We start from the raw sequence: 26,177 nt of genomic DNA on the forward strand, positions 1-26,177 counted from the left end.
ACGAAATGATTTCTGAAACTAAGGGTGATGTTGAGACTACACGAAATAGCTGGGGAATTGTCTGATAAATTATCAGAATGTTTTGACACAAAACAAACTGAGGCAAAAATAGTTGAAAATTTTAAGATCAAAGCTCAGAAAGGTGGCATTTGGGAGCCTAATGACATCAGGACAGTATGGAAATAAATTGAGAGAATGAGGAAAAGAGATTCAAGGCAGGTTCCTTGGACTCTTGTTACCTTGTCTAAATGCAAGAAATGGGAAATGAAAATAGTAGTTGTCGGCATAGATACATTTTTTAATCTAGATTATTCCAGATTAAAATGGCTCATTTGAATTCTGCAGAAGGCATTCAGAATATGTGTGCTACCCAAATAATGACCAAAAGTAAGTCCTGTTTCCAAAATGCATCACAAACTGCTTGAGAAAGCTGTGATAATTGGTGATGAAATTAAATAAATTATGTTCAATAAGATGTACTTGTGTTTAATAACTGTTTATTCAGTTAAACATGCATTTTGAACCAACATAAGAGGTTGTGATGAACTGTTTACAGTCAGTAGCTTTGTCTCAATCAGTCCAAGCTCTCCTTCTTCCACCAGTAACTAAGGCAGACCAGCTTGTTCACATTTTCTGGTGACAACCTAGATCTCCTCTTCTGCACAATGTGGCATGCTAAAGAAAAAAGTATCTCGTATGGGACAGTTGTGGCAGGAGTCCCCAAGTATCTACGGGCAATGTGGGCCAACCTACAATAGACAGCAGCGTGCTCCGACCACCACTTCAGTGGACACTGATCTAGACTGGCACTGGGCTCTACCTTGTACCTCTCCACAGTTTTGTCTTCTAGTGTCTCCTCATCTGATTCTGAGTCTGATCCTATCAGTAGCAGGGCTGTTTTCTTCTTGGGTGGCTCAGGGTTCTCATCCCCGAGTGGCTGCAGAGCAGGTTCTTCTCCCTTCACCAACTCACTTAGCTTTGCCCACACTGGCTCCCTCTCTACTCTGGGCAAACACTTGAGTACGGCATACATATTAGGACATCGTCAGACCTCAGCGTCAGTACTCCGGTATCAGATAGAGCGGCATCGCGCTTCAGACAAAGCGGCATCATTTCTCAACAAAACAGCGTCGGTGAACAACAAGGCATCGGGCAAAACGGCCTCAGACTAAAAAGCATCAGCTCTCGTGCAACAAGGCATCGGGCAAAATGGCCTCAGACTAAAAGGCATCAGGTGACTCGAGAAATGGCAACGCCCCCCGCGTGACGTCATTGTCGCAAACCGTTTTCTAAAAGCACTTTTATGGCAGACAAACAGGTACACGCGAAAGGTACACATTTCCATGAGTTTGTTAATTAATTGATAGAACTTGTTGGGACATTTTTCAGCGAGTTTAATTGGAGGTAAACAGCCTTTAACCGAGGATTGTAAACTATGTACAACCCAATGTTGGCGGGGTATTGCAATTTAAAAACATTATTCGATTTTCTTGTGTTGTCTTAAAAGTTACAAATGTTTGATTGCTTTAAATGTTTATGATACGTTATGGCATTCTATAAATACACTTTATGACTTGATGAAAACGTTAAAAATAAACTAATTAAGTATAAACTGGTGTTCTGCTAATCAAAGTGAAATGTGCAAACTTACTTTTCTTTGAAGGGATGGATAAGATAAAAGCATACGATGAATTACGTAAACAACTGGAAAATGGTATGTAATGCAAACAGTAATATTACATCATAATAGCTTTGTTTGTGACTGGATGCATACTACAGGTTGTAATATGCTTGAAATTGATTTGTCACTCAATTTTATTTCTAGATGAATTTACACAAAAGGGCTTTGATGCCAGAGTAAAACATTTATTGTGTGGAGAAGACGCACACAGTGAAGGAAGTCAAGGAACATTGGGTATTCCACTTTTTATTCACCTATTGACCTATTTTTCCTTGTTCCTTTTGCTCTGTATTTTAAATATTTTCTTCTAATTTTATAGAGACAAAAGAAAAAAATGAGAAGGCATTTATGGGTAAGGACAATTAAATGAAATTAATGCATCATAAAAATGTTTGTTTTGTTGCTCAGTTGCCAGTTCTTTTATTTCAGGGTGCTGTTACTGTTTGTTACTGTATTGTAGGAAATATTAACCAATCTCTTTATTAAGATGCAGCACAAGTATTTACCAAGGCAAAACATTTTATAAAACCCCAGCTGAAAAAATGTTAGTTTCCCCTTCGTCGGAAAGAAAAGTCCCTGTTAAAGGTGAGAGCTTATGGTGTTGTTATAACTATTTTACATGATTAGTGTAAGCTTTAAGGAATGTTACCAACCTTATATTTCTATTGTATTGCAAGATAAAAATGAGTCCCATGGAGTGGAAACCACGAACATCCAAAAAACCAGGCAGATATCAAAAAGTCATTCTTGAAGAAGCCCCCCCAAGGATCCTAGTGGCAGGCACAGAAGATTATGATGGACTGATACGTATTGCAGGATGCATTTTGGACAGAAATGGAAAGAGAGGGAAGTGCATTCACTCTTTGCCTTTCAGATGGCACAAGGTGGACAAAGGAGCAGTTTTGCCAAGGATATGGATCTGTCTCTGAGATTCCAACTCCCTGGAAGAGAACATTTTATATTGGACGTAGAGAAATGGGTATTGTACTGTAGATTTCGAAAGGAGATGTTTAATGTCTGAGTTATGATCCCTTTAGTTCTTATAACGTATCTTGTTGTGTCTACAGATATTATCTGCCTCGGTGAATGCAGTTCAGCATTAGGTATGTTTTCAATTCCAGTGACAACATTATGCATTTTGCTAATACTACTTTATTGTTGCTAATGATTTGAAATTAATATATATATATATATATATTAAATGCTTCTTTTTTCAAGGAAATTATGAAATGGAAGACTCAGACATGGTAAAACAACATTTATTGGTTAATTTTGTCAATATTGTCTCTATAAACAATGTCTTAAGAAGATGTTTAATTAGGCCGTGATACTTATTTAGTTTTTTTTTGACGATAGGATTTCCAACCTAAGAGATCTAGATGTGTAGGAAGATCATTACAACAAAGTTTAGAAAGATATATGGTAGAGGTTCAGGGAGAATCCTTAAGTTTAGGTAAAAGTTCTAGGAGAAACACAAGTGCTGATTCAGAGAGATCTTTGAGTGGAGGCACAGGAACATCCACGAATTCAGATCAAGGTGGAGCAAGATCCGCTAGTGCTGATTCAGGTACAGGTAAATCCTTAAAGGAATAATTCACGCAGAAATTAGGCATTGTCATCATGTTGTTCATAGTAGAATTCTGTTATTTTTAGTGTGGAACACTAAAAGGCTTTTGAAACACTTCTTTATGCACCTAAATTAAATTGTGAACAGCTTAGGTCATTAATGATTGGCTGACATTACATTAAAAATAAATAAATATACGTTAACCATTGTGTTGTAATAATTCAATTTAAGCTGCTGTCAGCTGTTCAGTATGGATGAATAAAACAGAGCTCCAGTGGAAGGGAAGATACTAACTTAATAATATGGTAGATATGTTATCATATATCTATTGAGGATTCAGAAAAATGTTGTATGGATTCCTTTCTATAGGATGCCTGACAAACATGACCCTAAGAACAGTATGTAGGAGAGCTAGGCAAAGTATTTTGTATAAAGTGTAAGTTTGACATCATTTTCATTTGAATATTTTGCTTAATTCCAGATCAGGGTGCAAGGGAGACCTCAGTTCCAGAGATCCAAATTGCAACTCCTAATCCAGAGAGGCCCATGGAAGGTGTTTGCCCACAAAATGAAGTGTTTTATGCGTCATCTAATGTAGTCACCATTTTACCATCATGTAAGTAATACAACTAGTCAAGTAATACTCTATGTTAAAAAAAATTCTAAAGCTGGAATCATGCCTTGATTAAAAATACAAAAATGGTTTGTAGATTGTGTCTTCGTTATTTGATATCTTACAGTGTATTCTCATTGCCTGCCATTAGTGGACGAATCACTAATCAATTACAGTGAACAGAACATGTTGGGTGAAGGAACATTTGGGAAAGTATATCCCACCGCTGCCATAAAGAGGATTCCATATGGCATAGCAGGACTTCAAGATCAGGACATACAGCATGAGATTCTCGTCGCAATGTACGATATTTTTTTATCTTGTTCTTTGCATAGGCTGGTAATGGCCTGCAAAATGACTATTATACATTTATAATATGACAATTTTACATGTATGCAATTTCTAGGCGATTGAGCCATCCCAATATTGTACGACTTATGGCAGCAGCCCACACTGAAAACACGTTCTTGCTGGCCAATGAATACATTCACGGTACAACCCTGGATAATGTGCTACACAGTGACAATGCTTGTGTTAAGGTGAGTCTGTTTTTGCATGTAACATTTGTGAAAAAAGTTAGATTTTGTTTATATTTATAGCACAGTTGTTGTCCCCTTAAAACTGAAAAAAAACTAAAATTAGTTATTAAGCAAGTATACAAAAAGTGTTTAAAACGATACAATGGTTAGCCTAATAACAGTAATTGTAACAGTAAGTTGTGCCTAGGTGGTGTTCATTACATGGGAACTGTTATTTGGATGTTATTTCACTTAAACACATGTTAAGAAACCCACAATTGATGGTTTTAACAGGGATGTCTTCGAAGAAGTTACAGATCGCAGAACTAAGTGTAATCATGCAATCATTTTTTTAGTCAATATTGGGTTTAACCAGCATTTGACATGCTATTGAGTACATACATTTACACTCTTCAATAAGGTTTTTATCTTAGCTCCTATGAGTTTTTTTAAACATGTACTCCGTGTGAACTGTCATGAGATTTGTGCAAATAAATGCAAATAAAAAATCCTTCAATATATTGTAATTTCAATTTATTTTCCTAGCTTGAAGGAAACGATAGTCATTTTGTTGCCCTGGACATTTCAATGGCTGTTGAATACATCCATTCAAAAAATGTCATCCATCAGGATCTGAAGCCTGACAATATCCTGGTAAGTAATGTGCTTAACAGCTGCTTATGGGGATGTTAAATTAAGTTATTAAATGTTTTTAAGGGATACATCACTCCAAAATGAAAATTCTGTCATCATGACCTCGTGTCATTTCAAACCTGTTTGACTTTCTTCTGCAAATGGAGATATTTGGAAGAATGTTGGTACCAAATGCCGATGGTCCCCATTGACTTATATTCAACGGACATAAAACCAATGCAAGTGAATGGGGACCAGCGGTTTTCTGTTACATACATTTTGCAGAAGATAGAAAGTCATCAAGGTTTTAAATGACATGGGGGTGAATGAACAATGGCAGGATTTTCAATTTTCATCTCCTTAGAGATTTGCCGAACTGCTTATTTTTTCCCATCTTTTTTTAAAACAGATTGACCAGTTCTCCAAAAAGGCTGTGCTTACTGACTGGGGACTTGCCAACATAAGGGGCACAGTTTTATTGCGGCAAGGAAGCAGATTCACTGGAGGGAAAATAGGACCAATGGGTGGGACTTTTCTTTACATGGCTCCAGAATGTCTAATTGAATTTGAAGAGGCTTCCAGAAGCTCAGACATCTGGTCTTTGGGAGAAACATACCTTGAACTTTTTACAAAGTTGAAGCCCTGGACAGTAAAAAACCAGAAGCAGTTGTGCAGCCTGTTGACAAAAAATGCACAGCCACACGCTCTGGAACATCTGTGTGAAAGATACAGTTTCATCTCTGTGATGGTACACTATGACCCAGCATCAAGACCTGAAGCTTCATCTGTTGTTCTCTCCTTAAAAACTGTTGAGGGGCTAGTTCTTCAGAGCCGTTATGGTTACAAATGGTAAATAACAATTGTGTCGAAAGTTTACATATAACCTGCAGAAAATGGAAAACGTTGCAGATATTTAAGTATAGTCAACAACACCAAAAAAAAAACATTTACATTTAATAACTTAACTTACAAAAATAAGCCAGTTCAAAATTTTCCACACACCTCATTCTTTCTACTGTACAATGTTAACTGAACAGTTAATGTCAGTTATTTGTCATAGCTGTTGAAGAGTTTCTTGTTCGGTCAGAGCTTACAAAACATAAGAACTGTTCAGTTAATATTGTAAAGTAGTAAGAATCAGGTGTGTGGAAACTTTTAATCTGGCTTATTTTTGTTGTTGACTAAATGTAAACATCTGTTGTGTGAACTAGCTTGTTCAGTGCAGTTTCTAATTAAAACAAATTGTTCAAATAAATTCTTAATTTTCAAAATCCCATTTGCATTTTTCACATTCTGCAGGTTGTATGTAAACTTTTTCTCGTTAGCCAATGTTCTTTATCTGTCAGGGTGTTCCTTTATTCCTGATGTTAAAAGTTTAAATATTTTCTGTGGTTTGGATGAGAAAGTAAGATGTACAAATACTCAGTAAAGATTACATCTTACATATTTTGTTTGGTCATTTTTATTCATTCATATATTGTATTATATCAGCATCTCTACAGATTTTTTTAAGTACCTAAAATATAAACACCAGATCATTTTAACCACACGCTCTCATTAGCCAGTAGCCTAACTCATATATTTTATTTGCTTCTGCAAATGTGGATGGTATGGGAATGTCTCTTCTCTCCAAATATGATGTGAATTTCTCCACCAACATGAGGTAAGCTGCCAGAGACCCATCTGGAGATGATTGAAAGCTTGTATCTCGAAGAATGGCCCAAGATATTGTTTTGAATTCTTCATTTGCAACCAACAGTGGTTCACACAAATTGTTCTGCATATTGGAGAAGGTCATCATCCACTGTGCAAAGCATATCACCAAAACCTACATCGAAGAGAATTTTTTTTTAGACATAGACTACCAGTTTGCATCCAAGCATTTTAAAGGAAGAGTTCACCCAAAAATGAACATTGTTGTTACAAGCCTGTAAAGATTCTTTGTTGTGCTAAACACAAGTGAAGATATTTTTATTAACGTATGTAACTTTGTCTTTTGTCCTACTATGGGAGTCAATAGTGACCCAAAATTACTTGGATACAAACTTTCATTAAAATACCTTCATTTGTTTTCAGCATAACAAAAAAATGTTTACAGGTTTGTAACAACTAGAGGGTAAGCAGATAATGACAAAATGTTCATTTTTGGGTGAGCTATTCCTTTAATCAAATTAATACATACCTTGTGGCGGTGATGTGAACAGAATGTCTGGCTTCTCAAATGGACCTGCAACATTCTTTTGCTTGCGAATATCATGAGTGTTCCATAGTCTTTGTTCTAAGGTAAGATCTCTCTGAAGAAGGGGAAGGTGTGTGTGTTGCAGACAATTTCTGTTGGACAGCATCCATTGGTTACTTAATTTGTTTACTGCAAATCACACAGGTTTTAGAGTCTGTTGAGTAAAATTATTTAACTTACATATGTACAGGATTGTCCAAATCGAGGATGCCTGATTCCATCATAGTATAAAATAAATATACATATTGCTGCCATCTTTTTGGTAATTATAGTCAATCAACATTTGTTGGACAAAATTAGCAGATTCAAGCAAATCAAATCCTTACCTCAAATGTAACCTGCCATTTTTTAATCCATGTTTTCTTCAACATGCTATTGAAGAATTCAGCGCTCTAAAAATATGTAAAACAATGCAAGAATCACTGTAAACATTTATACAACATTCCTGCCTGGTTGCACAGACAAGGCTTAAAGGGGTCATTTGACACGACTGAAACGAATATTATGGTTGTTTTAGACGTAATGCAATGTGTAAAAAACGCTGTATTTTCCTCATACAGTGCATGTTTGTGTCTCCTATTTGTCCCGCCTCTCTGAAATGCGCAGATTGTTTTACAAAGCTCATCGCTCTGAAAAACGAGGTGTGCTGTGATTGGCCAGTTAACCAGTGTGTAGTGATTGGTTGAATACTGCAAGGGTGTGAGGGAAATGAAACGCCTCTGAGCATATTTGGAACATCAGGTTCCTCTTCAATTTTACTGACAGGTACACCTACCTTACTTGTGTATACATTTGTGCGGTCTTAGTCAAATTAGACCACCAACTGATGTTGATTTGTGGGGGTGTTACACGAGGTGTTTCAGGCAGGTCTTGGTGAGCATTCGCTTTTACATTGAATGCATCATTTGTTCCCACACTTTCATTTCTGCAATTTTACGTGTTTTATACATGCATGGGCAACTTATAACACACCGAAGACACATAAAAACACGTGTTTGCAACATATGATCCCTTAAAGTGATAGGTTTATTATTAATTTTCTTATAAGAACTTAATTCTAGTTAGATAGATAATAGATAGATAGATAGATAGATAGATAGATAGATAGATAGATAGATAGATAGATAGATAGATAGATAGATAGATAGATAGATAGATAGATAGATAGATAGATAGATAGATAGATAGATAGATAGATAGATAGATAGATAGATCCCTAACCCTAACCCATTTGATAAGTCCACTGGCATCAAGCTCTGCCATTATTACACCCACATCATTCCTAGAAATAGACAAAACCATATACGTATTGGCATAAGGAATGTGTCTGGGCTAAATCTGACCATGTTAGTTAAGTTTAAATACATATACCTGTAGCAAGGCCGGATTCCTCTGACATCCCGTACCCGTTTATGCATTGCACGGATACCCTGCCAAGGTGAACAGTGTTTTAACTCACTCTGAAAATAAACAAAATTTTGCATTAGACCCATTAATTAAATACAAAGGAACTTTATAAAAAGTATTTTCAAAATCAAGTATTTTTTAAATGCAGGTTAATTGAAAATGCACACCATTATAGCTTGCCGTATTTCGTTAAGGGGCCGGTTGTTACTCCTCCGCCTCAAACCAAGAGATTTAATTATTCGTCTTTAATGCCTTTCACTGTATGAGGAAAAAGAATCCTGTGAACAAGCTTATGTCGCATTTTAAGAAAGCTCAACGTATTTTTGTATTACGAATTTACAGGCCTATTTAGTATTATCAGGAAAACAGTAACAAACAACAATTTAAAAATCACCTGATTTTAAATCAGAAGCACCAAGAACAGAGCACATTTCTTTCTGTTTACATCCATTGGCAAAAAGCAATTGTATCATTTCATCCACTTAAAGTCAAGGCAATTTTATTTAATTTATAATCTGCCTAGTACATTTAACGTTGAAAGTTAAAATTCAAATAAACAAGATTGATCAATTCTGGGCTACAAGAAAAACATAGTAGCTACAAAAGTTAATATAATAAATAGTATGTACAGTAAATCTTGTAATGTGTAGTAATAGTAACGTTAGCCTTCAACCAAGCTCAAAACGGATACTTCTCTCTGTCTCCATTCTTGATTGACTGTCATAAAAACACACACACAAACATATAAGAAAGATAATTAACATTAATTTTAGCATGCTAACTGTATTAAGCAATTTAGGCTAGAACATGTTGCATATATATAAGTGTAACGATTAAAACTAGTAAAAACTCATGGAAATGTGTATCTTTCGCGTGTACCTGTTTGTCTGCCGTAAAAGTGCTTTTAGAAAACGGTTTGCGGCAATGACGTCACGCGGGGGGCGTTGCCATTTCTCGAGTCACCTGATGCTTTTTAGTCTGAGGCCATTTTGCCCGATGCCTTGTTGCACGAGAGCTGATGCTTTTCAGTCTGAGGCCATTTTGCCCGATGCCTTGTTGCACGAGAGCTGATGCTTTTTAGTCTGCGGCCGTTTTGCCCGATGCCTTGTTGTTCACCGACGCTGTTTTGTTGAGAACTGATGCCGCTTTGTCTGAAGCGCGATGCCGTTCTATCTGATACCGGAGTACTGACGCTGAGGTCTGACGATGTCCTAATATGTATGCCGTACTTGAGGTCCTTAAATCGTGGATCTAGAGCAGTCGCCACCTTTGATAAATAAAAAATAATTATTATTGATTGATGAAAATTTCACTTTCCAAATCCAACCTCCATATTTCTTCATGACTCATTCATCTATTCATTGACCATTATAGACTGTTAAGCCACTAGATCGGTCAAACAATGCAGTTATCTTCATTGCCATTCCAGGTTTAGATTCTCCCTCCGCTGGTTGAGGTCCTTGGTGAAGGCAGCCTTGAATCGCACAATATAGCCAGGATCATCATCTGAGATCTTCATCGCGTGCTGGAGGTGGCACAAGGCAGGTAGAACCACAGAGCAGGATACATACTTATCCCCACCAAGGAGCTCAGTGATGTATCTACACAGACAGACATGAACACGCTATCGTTGTAGACCATACCTGCAAGGCTCCAGCAGTTTCTCTAGCTTTGCCAACTTCTCATATTCAGCATTTGTTGGGAGGGCCAGATTGTGCTTCTGCTGAGAAAGCATTGTGTGCAGTGCGTCTCTGTTGCGTCTCACACGCTTGATCATCTCAAGGGTGGAATTCCAACGTGTTGGAACATCTTGCACGAGTGGCTCCTGAACTTGTCCAAGGGGGCTTGCTGGACATTCAGCTCATCTGAGTTGGCCGGACTGTGTTTGAAATGTCCGACCACTTTACGGCACTTGGCCAGTGCACCATCAAAACCACCTTCCCGAAGAGACATTACAATAGCTCTCTGTACAACATGCGCAACACAAGGCAAATGCTCGAATGGCAGTATCCTCCCTGCTGCCACCATATTAGGAGCGCTGTCTGTTCCAATAGAGCTGATTTTGTCAGCTATCCCCCAGTGATTAGCGACGTCGAGAAACTGCCTGGCACATGCTTCTGCAAAGTGACGCTCCTCTGTTTTCATCACACCTAACGGACAGACAAAGTAGATAAGAATAAGTTCACTACTAACAACTAGCAATCATCAAGAAGCAAACATAATGTGGTCGTAATTTGTGGTGTCGTGGTAATTAATCGACTAAGTAAGTAAATTAAATTATGTAATTTAAAATTACATAACGTAGCCTACCTAAAGCGAAGGAGTGAATTTCCCAGCTGGCATAGATGAGGTGTACAGTAGCGCCGAGGTAGTTATCGTTTTTGACAGATGTCCAATGGCCCCAAGTCAGTGCTACAAACCTAGCCTCTACCATCTTCTCATCTTTTGCGGCTTTCTCTACGGCGTACTGGTCATGTATTCTCCTCATGATAGTTCGCCTCGCAGGTAGTTTGTAACATGGGTCACCTGTGGCCGCCTGTAGAACAAGCCCGAGCCCATCATCTTCAACCACGCTGATGGGCCGGCAGCTGGTGGCAATCCACTGAGCAAGTTGAACTAAAACATGGTAGTTTGACGACGACCACTTTTCTCCTGCAGTACATCAGTGCTTGGCCCGGCATCTTCCGCATTAGCTGAGGGATGCTTAGCGTTCAGGTTGTACTATAGACTGGAAGAACTCCTACAGTAAACTAATTCCGCATTACAAAAGGTGCAAATAACCTTAGTTTTATCGAGGTTTCCATTGGGAAGCTTCTTAAAAATAAACTTTCCCTGAAGCAAACCCGGTGACTTCACAGCTGCATCCATGTTAGCACGTCAATGTGATGTAGTAATTTCACAGTAACGTTAGGCATACAGGTTCGAAGACTCGTTCTCGCCCCCTACATTGCAATTGGGCTAGGTATACATCCGTGCTTAAATATTAAGGTGAAAGTCATCATAGCTTGCGTAGTATTGACCCAGCTCCCAACCCAACTTTGAGAATAGATTAACGCAGCGCGTTAACGGCGATAATGGCCCACCACTAGAAAATAGACAAAGATACCCATAACAGGGAGAAAGATGTTATGGAAAGCAAACTGAGGGGATTACAAGATAGGTGTGATGATTTAAACAAAGAGAAGGAAGTCATGACTGTAGAAATAACAACTCTACAGGACAGGTGCAAGGAGTTCGAAGATCAGTTTGAACAGGGTAAAAAGGACAAAGAGAAGCAAAAACCTCCTTCTGTAAGAGAAGGGAAAATCCTTAAATCCTGTGATACTGATTATGACACAGAGACTGATTCTTATGAATGTCAGGGAGCAAAGGCAAGACTCAGACCCTTGAGGGTTGATGTTAAAAAAGGCCAAAAGGAAACTGAAGTTTATATTCAGAAAACAAAGGATGGAATCGTGTTAATGGATCGTGAGATTCATGGTCGTGATGAAGTCCATTACAAATATTTGGCTGCAAATGCCAAAGACGTGTTTAAATGTTTGTAACAGGAAAGAGGGTTTAGGTACTCCCACAGACACTAATTTCACTGTTGATGATATGATGAAAACTGCCGCGGCCGCCGGGGATTGTTTCGCTAAACGGCTCTAAACAGTTTCCCATTCATTTTCAATGGTAGTGCTAAAACACTACGGATGCAATACCCTTTCGGCCACTCACGCTCTGTGGCGCACTTCCGCGTCATGCACCGCCGGGAGATTTGAAGTCGCCATTTTCGCTTCCGCATCCGAGAGACACGACTCGCCCAGAACTTTGCTCGATTTATTCATCGCTTTCTCGTCTCATCGATAAAAAGTAAGTTTTTTCAAATCCTCCGCTCGTGTTTTGCAATACACGTGTGTAGATTTTAACACCAGAGTCGGTTTTGTCAACAAACTCCGGTAAGCACCCAATGAGATATTGTTTGTGTGTTTGTTTCCAAACTTATCTCTAAAACACATCGCTGGGTCATTTGCTCGCTAATGTATGAATGAACATGACCGTAATTCGTGTTTATGGTTGTGCATTTCCTTTGTTGTGTGATGTTTACATATAGATTTGTGTGTTGTTTATTGAGGGATGTTTGGATGTTTACCAGATTTTTTTGCACATCTTGCCCTCATAATTTGTATTTTCAGTTAATTATAAATCAAATTAGATGATGTTTTTTTGTGGTAACAGTGTAGTAACCTTGTTTTCTTTGTTTTTACCACAGTATCAATGCTTTAACTTTGTTTTTTAAAGCCATAGTTCTCTTTTGGTAACTATGGTTTTACTACAGTAACCCTGTCTTTATTCCGTTTTAACTGCAGTAAAACCTTGGTTAATTTTAGTAAGGGACATCATTGGTTGGAAGTGTTTTATGTATATGAATAGAGTTTTTGTTCTGAAATGTAAAATATTGGAGTGCTTATTAGAAAACAAAGCATACAGTTGTCCGTTTCATCACAACACTGTTTGTACTGCATTTGTGAAAAACCATCTGGTTTTTCATCTTTTTCATTCCAATGTAAATTTTAACACAAAAAAAACTGCCATTTTTGTCTCGCAGGTCATCATGCAGAAAAGGGTCATTTTTTTTCCTGGAAGGGTAAAGGTTGCGTTTCGTAAGGGACCGCTGGGATATCTTCTGCAGGATCCAACTGACCAGGCGAGAACAATAAAAAACAACCTATCTTTGCAGGACAAGTCGGCACCAATTAAGCTGGAGCTTGTGAGACAAAATGCTCTGAATGTGGTCCGTCAAAGAGGAGGTGATGCCTCAGACCAAAAAGAAGTTTTTGGTGAGTACATCCTGCAGTTTGGGAAATACAAGGGGAAGTCCTTCCGGTGGCTCCTTGAAAATGATTTGGGGAACACCATCTCTCTGATGAAGAACCTTCAGCAAGAAGAGGCTGCAGGAGTCACAATGACCGAGGGGCACAGCAAGAGCAGCCTGGTCTCTTTTATGCAGTACGCCCACAGCTTTGAGGAGATTCTGTCTCTTTTACATTACACGTCCAAAACTCCAGCTGCAACAGCGGCATCACCAGGCGACGATCAGCTGGTTGGTTTCGGAGCTCGTGCCAAGAGTACATGGAAGGAGATTTGGGACGGCAGAGCTGATGGTTACGCGTCCTTTGTAATGGGGGCTAAGTGTGTCCGAGGGACACGGATGCATAAACTGCAACAATACCTGCTGAAGCAGCAGCAGTCTGCCGTCCGCATGTTCCTGCCACATCTGAGCCCACAGGTCAGTTGTTATTTCCCCTAATTTGGCCTTCAGAAGAGAATCTTTACATTTATGTCAATAAGTATAAACATACTTTGTGCTTTACAAAGAATAAGGTAAAGTATGAAGTTACATTTGAAAAAATCCAAGTGCAGCGTAAAAGCAACCTTTAACTCTTGTTTGTCAACCATACAGAGATGGATGAAGACGCTGAGCTGGAGACTGCAATGCTGAACATCACCCCCTCTAAGCTACTGGTGCAGTGTGAGTGTTTTTTTTTCTTAAATGACATCTTGTATTAAATAAGTTGATATATTTAATAAATGTTCCCTAATTTTTCCTTTTTTTTTAGCGCCAGCATCATCTGCGTGCTCAGCTGCTGAAGTGAAACACTCGACAGAAACAACGACAGGTTTTTATTCACTTTAGTGTCAGCACTTTCGTGTTGATGAATTATGAAATTAAATGTTCTCCAAAACTGAATATGAATTTTTTTTGTCTAAATGTGTCAGTGTGTTGGCCGTGTGTCACTAACAAATCTGTGTGCTGTTGGCATTATACTAACTGTTCAAGGGGCTATGAATTGATTCCCCCACCACGATGAACTGATAAACCCCCATTCTGGGTAAGTGCTCACTTTGACTCTAAACTTATAAATATTTCAGTTTATTAATACATGAAGACGTGCATGTTCTTGTAATTACATTGTTTACATTCCCTGTTTAGTTTAAAATGTTTGTGACATTATTTGAGAAGGCTTAATGCATCATTTCATTCATTCTATTAAAGTAAGCAGATCTCTTAAGACTATTGATATTATTAACAAGATGTTATGTCTTGCAGAACCATCTACTGTCCTTTTGAAACCACTGATGGTCATTAGAAAGGAACTGCGTCTGTCTCCTGTGGATGGTAAACACATTTTATTTCCGCCTCTCTGATCATATAATTGTCTTCTTTATAACTTTGAATTGAATTTTTTTCTGACTTCCTTTTTAAAGCACCAGCTGTGCCATCTCTGAAAACACCAGTGCCCCTTCCTAAAGAGCTGATGTTTCTTGTGCAGGAACCATCAGCTTCCACACAATCAAAAAAAGGTGTTTCAGCGACAGGTGTGTTCTAATGTCAAGTTTATGGATACATTGAATCATACATTATAAATGCATGTTTTTAAAACTATCACCTCTTTTACAATGTGTCTCTCTTCATCAGAGGGCAGTATCTCTCGAGCGTGCAGGACACTTTCTTTTGAGGAATCTAACAAAGATGGTAAGAATGGGTTGCATTAGATATATATGGGTTGAATCATTTCTATGTTTGGAATTGTGAATTTATAGAGACCTCGTCACATGTCTAGAACGGGTTTTTTTTTGTTTAACTTTGTTTACAACAGCTTTAATTATTTTATTTGTGCTTTCAGAACCGTGTTCCTCTGCTCCTCCTCCTTCAGTGTGTGTTCCACCACCTGTTCGACCGACAGCGCAAAGTAAGAGAGTATTCTGTGGATATAAAAGTGATTACCATATTTAATATCTGTAACAATACTTTATTATTTTTTCTTATTTTCAAACACCCAGGCACACCAACCCTTCCTAGAGTTCCTGCTCCACAGCTTCCTGGAAATGATAATAACACGCGTCAGTAGAAGAGTTCTCATCAACAGAGGATCTGGATGAAGACTGAGTTGGAATCCATGGGTCTGTGGCCAGGCTCTCCTCCTGTGAGCAACCCCATGAAGACCGTGTCACTGTGGCGTTTACCTCCTCAACCTGAGCTGATAGACACAGTCTCTGATCTGCCGTCAGCCAAATATTTTCAGCTTCATCCTTTTTTTATTTGGAAACCTGAAAATGACACCTTGATGGCTAGACTTAAGAGTAACTATGCTCTGCCATGCATTGCGGGGTGTAGCAAAGCCCAGGTCACGTGTGCAGGAGTTGGTAGACCTTGTGTGATCGTGGGCATCACAGGTCAGTACTACCTGTTCTCATCTCGGCTGTGCTGCAAAGTCTGCAAGAAAAGGTGGTATGCAGACAACCCACAGTGGCTGGAAAAGCTCCCCAAACGGTTTACAAATGTACTGCCAGCAATTCTTACTTACAAGAAGGCCATCTGTAGATCTGTGATGGATGAGCTGCAGCGTACCGGAAAATCACCCTCAGACATGGCCAGGCAGGTGATTGAAATGATGCACCTGAAATTTGAACGTGCCGACTTTGCCTACCTCCTCAGTTGCCAGAATGTCCTGGATTCTGAGGCTGGAAAGTATGGACAGAAAACCATCACAGGATTCCTAAGAAATGAGACCAAGCCTGCTCCCTTTGGCGAGTATGATGATCCTGATGGATGGAATGGAATCTCTGTGTCTGCAGACTACCTCACTGACTGCCTCCTTTATGAGTACCAGCGACAACAGGTAGCTATTAGAAAGCTACTGCAGGGCACCTTTGGGCAGGCTTTACGTTCTGACCACACCCGGAAAGTGGCAAGGAAAGTTACATTTACCTCTGGCACAATGTCATCTTACGCCACCATGAACGAAAACTGGATGATCCTTTCGTGGGTGATGGTGCAGTCTGAGACGGAAAGGTCATTGGAACCCATGTATCAGGGCCTAGCAAACCGGTACAACATTGCAGGAGTGGAAAAGGCAAGGTACCATTGGGTGGACAGGACATTTGAATCATGCAATCGTTTGCCTGCATTTCCTCACAATCCACCATCTGTGCACATTCTTTTTACTCATAAACTGTTGTTTAGACCTATTAATACTGTAGTTTTAATATGTAATTATACTACAATTAAATTTAATTATACTATAATTAAAAATATATATATTTCTGTTTCAGGGATTGCTGTGCAGCGTTCAGGGTGCCGGATCTGCAGGCAGGAGAACATCTCAACTGGAATGCCTGGAGAACTGCTGATGCTGATATTGCCGAGGCCACTTCTGGTGAACTGCAAAATGCATGCGCATCAAGATCTCGCTTCAATCAGCACATCAATGTCAAGCTCGACCTGTTTCATTGCATGAGGCGCTTTCACCGGGAGTGTGTTTCCGAGCATCATGCTTTATACAGCTCCTTCACCCAGTTCCTGTCTGCTGCTTTCTGTGTGGTGGATCAAGAAGACCTGATGAAGCTCAAGAATGCCTATGCATTTTGTGGTATTCAGCCAGCCAACCCCACCAAGCAGCACATTCGGGAGCACTGCAGAACAAAGATTCCTGGTTCTCAAGAACTTCTCAAAAGGATTGAGGGGGTCACGCAGCACTTCCATTTGGCAGCTGATCCAAATGGTGTTCACCTCTACAAACCCTCTATGTTGAAGACATGGCGCATTCAGCGTGTCCATATTTTGAGGGGATGTCTCAGTGATCCTGAAGTAGCAGGTGAGATCCTGTATAGGCATGGTGGGACACTGCAGCTTAATCACGTCCAGGGTGAGGGAGCTAAAGTTGATGTCTGGGTGCCAATAAGAGGCACATCACAGCAGGAGGGCTACCACTTCCACCAGGCTCAGTGGGTCACCGGCACACGTGTTTCCTCTGAGTTGTTTCAAGCCCAGGGGATGATGGGAGTGGCACGTTGGAACTTTCAGCGCCTGGTGGACCTGAAATCACCAGGTGTTCGGCTTCCTGGTGTATTTGATCCATCCCTGATCGCAGATCTCAATACTACGTCTGAAAGGGTGTTCGGAATGCCCAAGTATCCTGCCCTTCTAGTGTCCAGCAAGGATTCTGGGGAGAGGTTTGGGCTAGACTATGTGGAGCCTGGATGTCGCCCTGTTGTGCTAGATTGGGAAAAGCATAAGAGCAAAACTGATCTGCCTTTAGATCTTCCCGAGCAAAGCAGACCGTCCACTGCCAGGGCTGGATACCTTTCATCTGACCTTGATCCACATCCAGAGTCAGGTAACGCTTTTTTAAAAGAATATATAGGACGTTATCATACACTTAATGTCTTTAAAGTGACTCTATTAATGCTGTTTTGTTCCTCTAGGATCCATTACCACTTTGCCTGCCCCCTTGCTGTCCTCATGCCATGGTGCTGATGTGGATCTTCAGCCTAAGCCAGGTAAACATTTTACATATGTACAGTGTCATGCTTAAAATGCCCTTTTTCTTTACACATAAAACTAAATACTTGCTAAAAATACACCTTGATGAAAAAAGTATTTGTGCTGCTGCTGTTGTAGAATCTGCTGATACGCTGCCTGTGTCATTGTTTCACCGTGCCTGCACAGAGCCTCAGTCAGAGCCAGGTGAATATTAAAAAAATTAACAAATTAATTTAACAAATGGTATAAGAGCCAAAATATTGATTGCCTGATTTTCTGTGCTATAGGAACAACACATGTACCGCCTCTGCCTATGGTGTCCTCACCTGCAAGCGCTCGTACTGGACCTGTGAAGACTGGTGGAAGGGTGTTTGTGCTAGACCACAAACGGTGGACAACGGCAATGAAGGAGGCAATTGACAACCTGCTTACTGAACATCATGGGAAGAAGGATATGCTCAAACTTGTGGATCAGGAGTATGCAGCAATGGTCCATAACTCCAGTACTGATCCCAACAGCATGCTCCATCCTACTACAAAACTGCACATAGCTCAGTATGTCAAGCACTTGGCCAAATTGCTAAACACCAGTTCTTCGTTAAATACTTCTCCTGAAAAACTACTTCAGACACAGCGACTGTGGCACTCTCTGACAGAGGGGAGCGAGACTACTAGTGTGCCAGTGGTTAAAATTAATCCTGCAGTTGTAAACCCACCAGCACTTGCTCTGACCACACCACTTTCACACGCAACCATTGAGAGGATCGTTGAGGGTATTATGGAGAAGCATCAACAGCAACAACAACAACAACAACCAGAACAAAAAAAGAAACAGATGAAGACTTGTGCTGCCTGCAGACAGCCCAAGTCTCGCTATGAAAGTGATGGTTCCTCCATCCATTTTTTTTACCAGCAAGGACCTGTTAGGTACTTCTACTGTTCCACCAAGGTTTTTAAGGCTTATAGTGGTGAAGGCCTGACAAATCCCATAATGCCTTTTAAAGATTTTATGGAAACAGAGTTGTATCCGACCAGAGTTTTGGATACAAAAAAAAGGGTGGAAGAGAAGGGACAGCAAAAACGAAAAATTCCTGAATCTCCGCATGTAGGTCGCCTGTGTCGGTTTTGTAAAATGGAACTCAAACAAGGTCCAAACAGTCCACACATACATACGGGCTTTCCTGGAATTGCTGGGAAATATGTTTATTGTCCTGCTAAAGTATATTCCATACACAGAGAACAGGGTATGGAGAAAGAGATGACCTGGAAAGACTTTCAAAAGTCTACTTTTTACAATATGGAAAGACAGAGATGGGTTTCTGGAAAAAAGTAAATGAGAATTTTCCACGTGTAAATATCTTTTGCTTGTTTGTTTTGCCTTTTTAAATGTTGAGAAAACAATAAAAACTATCTAAAAAAGCACTTATCCTCTACTCTTTTTTTATATTTATATACATACAAATAAATGGCAAATATTTTCAACTGATGTAAAATATATTTTATTTACAAATGTTATAGCACTACAAAGGTAAGAGACATATGTATTGTAATTGGAGTTTAAATAAAAAAATACTCTTCATAAATGTGAATACATTCGGTGCTGTTAAAAATATTATTTTATGTACATTTGATCAAAAATCCTACAGGGTAATAACATATAGTGAAGAGAACAATAAAAAATTATTTCAACACTGACATTAAGAATATTTTGTTATGAACACCAACATTTACATTTCAGATAACCTTTTAATTGTTACAAATTAATGTTCATAAGAATAGAGTTTTCAAACATTTATTGTGGTTAAAGAAATGATAAATAAAACACCATCAATGAATATATTCTGTCAACATTTTCATTTAACCCAATTTCAATTTAAATCCTTTTAATACTTATACTTTGTCAATATTCCAACATTTTAAAAGGTTGCTTAAATGTAATAAAAAACTCATAAATGTTTGTAAAACAATGTTTCAGAGTTGCTTCGAGTGGGATTCAAACCTCCGTGCAAACGAACATAAAAAAAAGATGTGAAAAAATCTGATTGGCTGTGCACACTAAGAATTGCTGGGTTAGAAAATAACCCAACCTTAACCCAGCTGCTGGGTAACTATGGGACAGAACACGCGCTGGGTTATTTTGACCCAAGTGCTGGGTTGAACCATTTGACCCAAAATGCTGGGTTGTTTGTTTGACCCAACTAGTGGGTCGGGTTAACTGTGTTTCTGGGTTAACATAACCTAAACATTGGGTTATATGTTGTCTCATTGCCTTGCTACTTTTATATTTACCAATAAAAATATATAATCTCAAGGGAATGTAAAATTATTATATTTTATATGTAATACAATTACACAAAACAAATGCAATTGTAAATATGCATTTTTATTAAATTTATTTCTTTACATTTATTGAATGGGTGCAATTATCATACATTTCATCCAACACCTACAGACACATAAAAACAAGTTTTTGTAGATCAGTTTCTTTAAAAACACAAAACTGGGTGAATTAGGCACTGTAGATTCCTATTCTATATGTCAACATTGCAGCATTAGAACACTCAAAAATATATTATTGGCACATGAGAATCAGTCCAAACAGTGTCCCATTAAAACTAAGCCAAACAAAGACTCCAAACAACAGACACTACATGTGACAACTTAAAGCATGTGTCCAGAAAAAACTGTTGTCCTCAAAAACTTCCCACATTTAGACTCATGTCCATCAATACGATAAACTGCATGCTGGAGAAATTCCTAAGTAGGAAGAGACTGCTTAGTTAACATCAAGCACAGAAAAGGACTTGAAACAGATCAACTGAGCAACAAGTCAGTTTCAATGGCGTGTCCCGAAACAATGTTGAAGGTCTGGGTTGAGGTTGCTGCCTCATCCCAAAGGCACAAAATGTGCAGATTATATCACTGGTCTCAGCGTTTTGCAAGTATTTCCACCATGAAAGTCCCCACCTGTTAAATATATGACAGTTAGTCTTAAAACATAACCAACATTTAAGTTAAGTGCATTTAATGAACAAACACAGAGGCCTTATAAAAATGCTAATTTTAGAAGAAAACTTCAAACTTCACTTTTAGTATTTTACTTCATTCACTACATTCATACTGTATATCATTTACTTCTGAGGATATACATAAATCACACAGTGATGGGCAAAACTATTAGAAAACTAGTATTTTTACCAGCTGGAAAATGGTATAAAAGTCAGTTATTTCTATCGTTTGCTGTTAAGAGGCTGATTAAGAGGCTTAGCTTTTAACTAATGCAGCTAACGGTAACGTTTCCTGAGGGAAAAAAGCGCGAAAATGCTAAATTTTAAATTATTGCTAGTTGGTTGGATCCGGCACGTCACAGACACTTGAAAAAATATCCCCTTAGATTAAGTTTTGTATGAAATTATCTAATTCTGACTAAACATTACAAAGCCATACAGTAGGCAAACAGTAACCGAACTATACCATGTATTTCTGACCTAAGGCTAGTTCATACATTTCCATGAGGATTTAACGTGAAGGATAAAAACCTTTTAAAGTAAAAATATATGCACATGTACACACATTTATATAACATAAGGATAAAGCGATTGTTAAGGACTTTTTTTGTAAAAAAATAGCATGCTAAGCTGCTAAATTACTTAACGTTAATCAATCACATAATAAAACACTTCCTCCGCACACCGACAGATCAAATACTGCATTAAACAGTAAAATCAGTGTGCTCTTAGCACAAGTTATTACAAATAATCATATTATCATATTTATTTACCTTTTAAAATCAGCTTGCTGTGATGTGTGTTGCCGTCTGACAAGGAGACGCGTGAAGGATCCAGAAGGTTCGATGAAGTGGAAAAATGAACAAACCGGTTGGGTCAAAATAACCCAACCCAGCTGTTCAGTGGTGAAAGATCCCCTACAGTCCATTTGACCCAGCATGAGCAACCCAACTGTGTGTTTACAGTACCTCAAACAACCCAAATTTATGACCCAGCACAAATAACCCAAAAATGTGTTTACAGAAATAACCCAGCATTTTTTAGAGTGTGACATCACTCAAGGACCTGGGACAACAGGAGAAGAGCTTCAATCTGATTGGCTGTCAGTGGATACCACCTATCCACGACCGGCCCCCGCGGGGGCACGGTGGCTTAGTGGTTAGCATGTTTGCTTCACACCTCCAGGGTTGGGGGTTCGATTCCCGCTTCCGGCCAAGCCTCAAAATCAATGCGGTCTTTGAAAGCAGATTCTGAAAATCGGTCCAGAAATACTGTGCCAAAGGATGTTTGCATGCGTTGTGGAAAAAGGACACTGGGAAAAAAATAAAAGCAGAGAGGGCAGAGTGTTTGGCAAAGTTTTCCCCCTCCTCCCAATGTTTCTAATGTCTAAGATCCAGTTTATCAGTTTGCTCAGCTTCCCAGTGAGACACAAAAAAGGCTGTTGGGTGCTGTCCAACAGCCAGCTGCAGAGGAATGGGGAAACTAGGTCACCACTGTCTCACGGCCTTGGAGGCAGTGGTTATGCATAAGTCAGATGGCTTATATGTGAGGGCCCACATTCTTAACACACAAACAGATGTAGATTTCCTAATTGATACTGGTGCAGAGTTAACTGTGATTCCGTCAGGTTATCTTTCAAATGTTTTGATGACAACAGAAACCATTCATGTCACAGGTCCAACAGGAAAGGGAACATTTTTAACAAAAACACAGCCAATAACCTTTTTGTTTGGGGCCAAAGAGTTCAATGCTGCAGTTTGGGTGGGTGAAGTCACTCAACCATTATTGGGGTTGGAAAAGTTGATAACTCAAAGTTCTAACTTTGAATTTAAGGAGGGCAAAGTAACCTGGAGGTTAAGAACATTGGTCAAAGCTGATTTACGATCCCATGCGATTTGGACAGATAATAAAACAGATTGTGGGTTACTTGTTATGGAACCAGTCACATTTACAGGGACAGCGCCCCCTTGCACTAAGCAGTATCCCCTCAACCCTGCTGCCATGAAGGGCATTATGCCAGTGATTGAACAACTAGAGGAGAAAGGCATTAATGTTAAGATCAACAGCCCTAGCAACAGTCCTGTGTGGCCTGTAAAGAAACCTGATGGTTCATGGAGACTCACAATTGACTACAGGGTAGCAAATCAGTACATTGATAAGATCACTCCTCTCGTAGCTGACCCAGCCACAATATTCAGTTTGATTAAACAAGAACACAATTGGTTTTCAGTGATTGACATGGCTAATGGATTTTGATCAGTGCCACTTGCTAAAGATGTGCAGTCATGGTTTGCTTTTACAGTTCAGGGTCAGCATTTCAAGTTTATTTGTCTTCCTTAAGGCCTCCATAATGCCCCGACTATTTACCATCAGGCTCTACATAGACACTTGAAAGAATTTGAGTCAACATCAGTTCATTGATGATGTGCTGGTCTGTTCAGAGAATGAAGTTGAACAATAGAGAGATGTCAGGTGGCTGCTTGATTTTCTGTACAGCCAAGGCCACAGAGTGAATCTGAAAAAGGCTCAGCTATGTCAGAGTGAGGTAAACTATCTAGGGCAGAGTTTCTCTCATGGTGAGATGAAAATAACAACAAGCCGCTGCAAGGCTGTTAAAAGACATCCTCTTCCCAAAACAATCAGAGAGTTAAGATCTTTCCTGGGTCTCTGTAACTACAATCGTAGTTGGATTTAAAACTATGCAGAGAAAACACAACCTTTAAACAATTTTTTGAAAGGGAATCTCAGAGCACAGGACTTAGTTGACTGGCATCCTGATACTCACTTATGTTTTGAGAATTTGAAACAGACTTTGTGTGTAGCTCCAGCTTTGGGAATACCAGATCACAGTGAATCATTCACATTGCATGTTCATGAACAAAAAGGTCAAATGACCTCCGTTTTAACTAAACGTGTGGGGTTTTATTCTCAGCAACTTGACACAGTAGCACTGGGGTGGGGGCCTTGCTTGCGAGCAATTCAAGCAGTTTATCTTGCTTTGTATTGTGTGACTCATCTAGTGCTTGATCAGAGATGTACCATTATTTGTCCACATTCTGTACATGCTTTGTTGTCTTTAGGCAGAGCTGCACATGTCCAGACGGCCATGACTGTGCAGAGATTGTACAGAATTTAAGCGTAGACGAACACTTAGAAAATTGACCAATTCAAAATCCTGATCTGATTTTGTACACTGATGGGTCATCTTTTGTGAACAATGGGGAACGCAAGCCAGGTTGGGCAGTTACCACTGATTCAGAAATGTTGGCTTCAGGGGCCCTGTCACCAGGAACTTCCGCTCAGCAAGTTGAATTGATTTGCCTTTCAAAATCATGTAAATTGGCAACTGACAAAACAGTAATTCCCGTGATACTGTGATTCCCGCTACGTGTTTGGTGTGGTTTATAATTTCAGAGCAGGTTGTCAGCAAAGAGGTTTCCTCACCTATGCAGGTACGCCTATAAAAAATGGTAGAGTGGTGGAAAATCTTTTAAAGGCTCTGCAGCTTCCCCAAAACGAAGGGAAATTCTCTTGCTGACCAGGCAGCCAAGGTTGCCGCCGCAAGAACGGCAGACATTCCTAATGCTCAAGCACATCAACTGCAGGTCATTGAACAGCACTCACAGCTCAAAGACATAGCGGAGATGCAAAATTAGTGCTCCAGAGAAGAAAAATGGGAGTGGATGGAAAATGGTTTTAAATTGTCAGATGACAAATTTTGGAGATATCAAAACAGAACTGTAGCTCCAAAAGCCTTGCTTTCTTATCTGGGCACACAGATACACAGCTTAGGACACATAGGGGTTTCTCAAATGTGTTCACGCTTTAACACAGTATGGTGGACAAGGGGATTTAGGAAACATGCAGAAGCTGTAACTAACGGATGCATGACATGTCAAAATCACAATTCGGTACCCCCGATTCCATCAGTTTCAAATCGAACACCTGCACCCTCTGGGCCGTTTCGTGAATTGCAATGCGATTTTATCACTCTTCCTAAATGTAACGGTTATCAGGATGTTTTGGTGATAGTAGACAAGTTTTCTAGATGGGTGGAAGCTTTCCCCACTAAGAAAGGCACTGCTGGTTTTACTGCTAAAATCTTGGTTCGAGATGTGATTCCCAGATGGGGAATTCCGACCACTATTGATTCTGATTGTGGCACAATGCTCACTGGCCATGTGTGTCAAGAAATTTACTCAACTCAACTCTCAACTCAACTTTATTTATATAGTGCTTTTTACAATTTTCATTGTTACAAAGCAGCTGTACATGAGACACATTTAATACAAGTATGAATTCTAAAGCAGCCCCCCCGGCCAGGCAGATAGTGCAAAACAATATGCAAACGGTGGTGAGGAACCCAAAACTCCCATCGAGAAAAAAACCCTCAGGGGAACCCAGGCCCAACCAGGGGATTCCAGTTCCCCTCTGGCAAAAGCTGCTGCCTCTGCACAAGCTCAACAGTGCTTGCACAACAAGGCTTGATAAAAATATAAAAATTAAGGATTTAAGATTATCATTAACAATCTAATAGCAGTTGAAAGGTTGTAGGAAAAACAAAGTTGTCACGTCCTTTATCGAGCTCTATCCTCTTAGCTCTTGTCAGGTCACCGCTTCCCATTCTCAGCTCTGCCATCAGGTCTGGGCATGAACTGCATCCTGCGGTAACCTTGGAACAAAGAGACAAGACTGGCTGAGAGTAGAGTACTGTTCTGCACTCTTTGATGCAACAAGTACATCATTTGTTGTTGGATGTGTTCCTGGTTCCGGTTGATCTAAATAATGCAGCCTAAATCCTCTGAGGATAAATATTATGGAGGTGTAGTGTATGCAAGATTAAAAAGATGCGTCTTTAGTCTAGATTTAAACTGACAGAGTGTGTCTGCCTCCGGGACCGTGCAGGGAAGAATATTCCAAAGTTTAGGCGCTAGATAAGAAAAGGATCTACCACCTGTACTTGATTTTGAAATTCTAGGTATTACCAACTGACAGGACCCCTGAGAGCGTAATGTACGTGGAGGTCTGTAATACGATAGAAGTTCATTCAAATACTGCGGCGCTAGACCATGTAGGGCTTTATAGGTAATAAGCAAGATCTTAAAGTTAATGCGATGCTTTATAGGTAACCAGTGCAAGGTTGACAGAACCGGGGTTATATGCTCATACTTTTTTGTACGTGTAAGAACTCGAGCTGCCGCGTT

General features: G+C 39.5%; 2 protein-coding genes and 1 long non-coding RNA gene across 4 annotated transcripts; all 3 read left to right on the forward strand.

Annotated features, from left to right (window-relative positions):
* The first annotated feature begins 1,825 nt into the window (after nucleotides 1-1,825).
* On the forward strand, nucleotides 1,826-2,632 carry LOC130420174 (uncharacterized). Its single transcript, XR_008906586.1, has 4 exons — nucleotides 1,826-1,915; nucleotides 2,001-2,033; nucleotides 2,169-2,266; nucleotides 2,359-2,632. It is a non-coding gene; the product is annotated as an uncharacterized LOC130420174 (long non-coding RNA).
* A 468-nt stretch (nucleotides 2,633-3,100) lies between these two features.
* LOC130419881 (uncharacterized) lies at nucleotides 3,101-5,865 on the forward strand. Its single transcript, XM_056746882.1, has 6 exons — nucleotides 3,101-3,248; nucleotides 3,730-3,864; nucleotides 3,989-4,163; nucleotides 4,268-4,400; nucleotides 4,926-5,033; nucleotides 5,422-5,865. The coding sequence occupies exons 1-6, from the start codon at nucleotides 3,101-3,103 to the stop codon at nucleotides 5,863-5,865; spliced, it is 1,143 nt and encodes a 380-aa protein (XP_056602860.1).
* A 6,544-nt stretch (nucleotides 5,866-12,409) lies between these two features.
* Nucleotides 12,410-19,304, forward strand: LOC130418838 (uncharacterized). Of its 2 annotated transcripts, XM_056744974.1 has the most exons (14): nucleotides 12,410-12,510; nucleotides 13,247-13,927; nucleotides 14,102-14,170; nucleotides 14,259-14,318; nucleotides 14,419-14,531; nucleotides 14,750-14,818; nucleotides 14,908-15,018; nucleotides 15,119-15,175; nucleotides 15,327-15,392; nucleotides 15,484-16,561; nucleotides 16,756-17,819; nucleotides 17,908-17,982; nucleotides 18,104-18,169; nucleotides 18,253-19,304. In XM_056744974.1, exons 10-14 carry the CDS (start codon nucleotides 15,579-15,581, stop codon nucleotides 19,296-19,298), a joined length of 3,234 nt encoding a protein of 1,077 aa, XP_056600952.1. In that variant the 5' UTR covers nucleotides 12,410-12,510; nucleotides 13,247-13,927; nucleotides 14,102-14,170; nucleotides 14,259-14,318; nucleotides 14,419-14,531; nucleotides 14,750-14,818; nucleotides 14,908-15,018; nucleotides 15,119-15,175; nucleotides 15,327-15,392; nucleotides 15,484-15,578; the 3' UTR covers nucleotides 19,299-19,304. The 2 variants fall into 2 exon arrangements, with proteins under 2 accessions (XP_056600952.1, XP_056600953.1); XM_056744975.1 differs by lacking the exons at nucleotides 12,410-12,510; nucleotides 13,247-13,927 and having other exon boundaries at nucleotides 13,938-14,170; nucleotides 14,259-14,531.
* The last annotated feature ends 6,873 nt before the right edge of the window (nucleotides 19,305-26,177 follow it).

The sequence above is a fragment of the Triplophysa dalaica genome, chromosome 4 (genome assembly GCF_015846415.1).
Source record: "Triplophysa dalaica isolate WHDGS20190420 chromosome 4, ASM1584641v1, whole genome shotgun sequence".
Lineage (NCBI taxonomy): Eukaryota > Metazoa > Chordata > Actinopteri > Cypriniformes > Nemacheilidae > Triplophysa > Triplophysa dalaica.

Excerpts from the sequence above, each read along its gene's own strand:
- LOC130418838 (XM_056744974.1), top strand. The coding sequence starts at position 15,579 with ATGAAGACTGAGTTGGAATCCATGGGTCTGTGGCCAGGCTCTCCTCCT. Across the intron at positions 16,562-16,755 it reads GCAGGAGTGGAAAAGGCAAG|GGATTGCTGTGCAGCGTTCA; the intron begins GTACCATTGGGT and ends TTTCTGTTTCAG. Across the intron at positions 17,820-17,907 it reads TGATCCACATCCAGAGTCAG|GATCCATTACCACTTTGCCT; the intron begins GTAACGCTTTTT and ends TTGTTCCTCTAG.
- LOC130419881 (XM_056746882.1), top strand. The coding sequence starts at position 3,101 with ATGGTAGAGGTTCAGGGAGAATCCTTAAGTTTAGGTAAAAGTTCTAGG. Across the intron at positions 3,865-3,988 it reads AGTCACCATTTTACCATCAT|TGTATTCTCATTGCCTGCCA; the intron begins GTAAGTAATACA and ends GATATCTTACAG. Across the intron at positions 4,401-4,925 it reads GTGACAATGCTTGTGTTAAG|CTTGAAGGAAACGATAGTCA; the intron begins GTGAGTCTGTTT and ends TTATTTTCCTAG.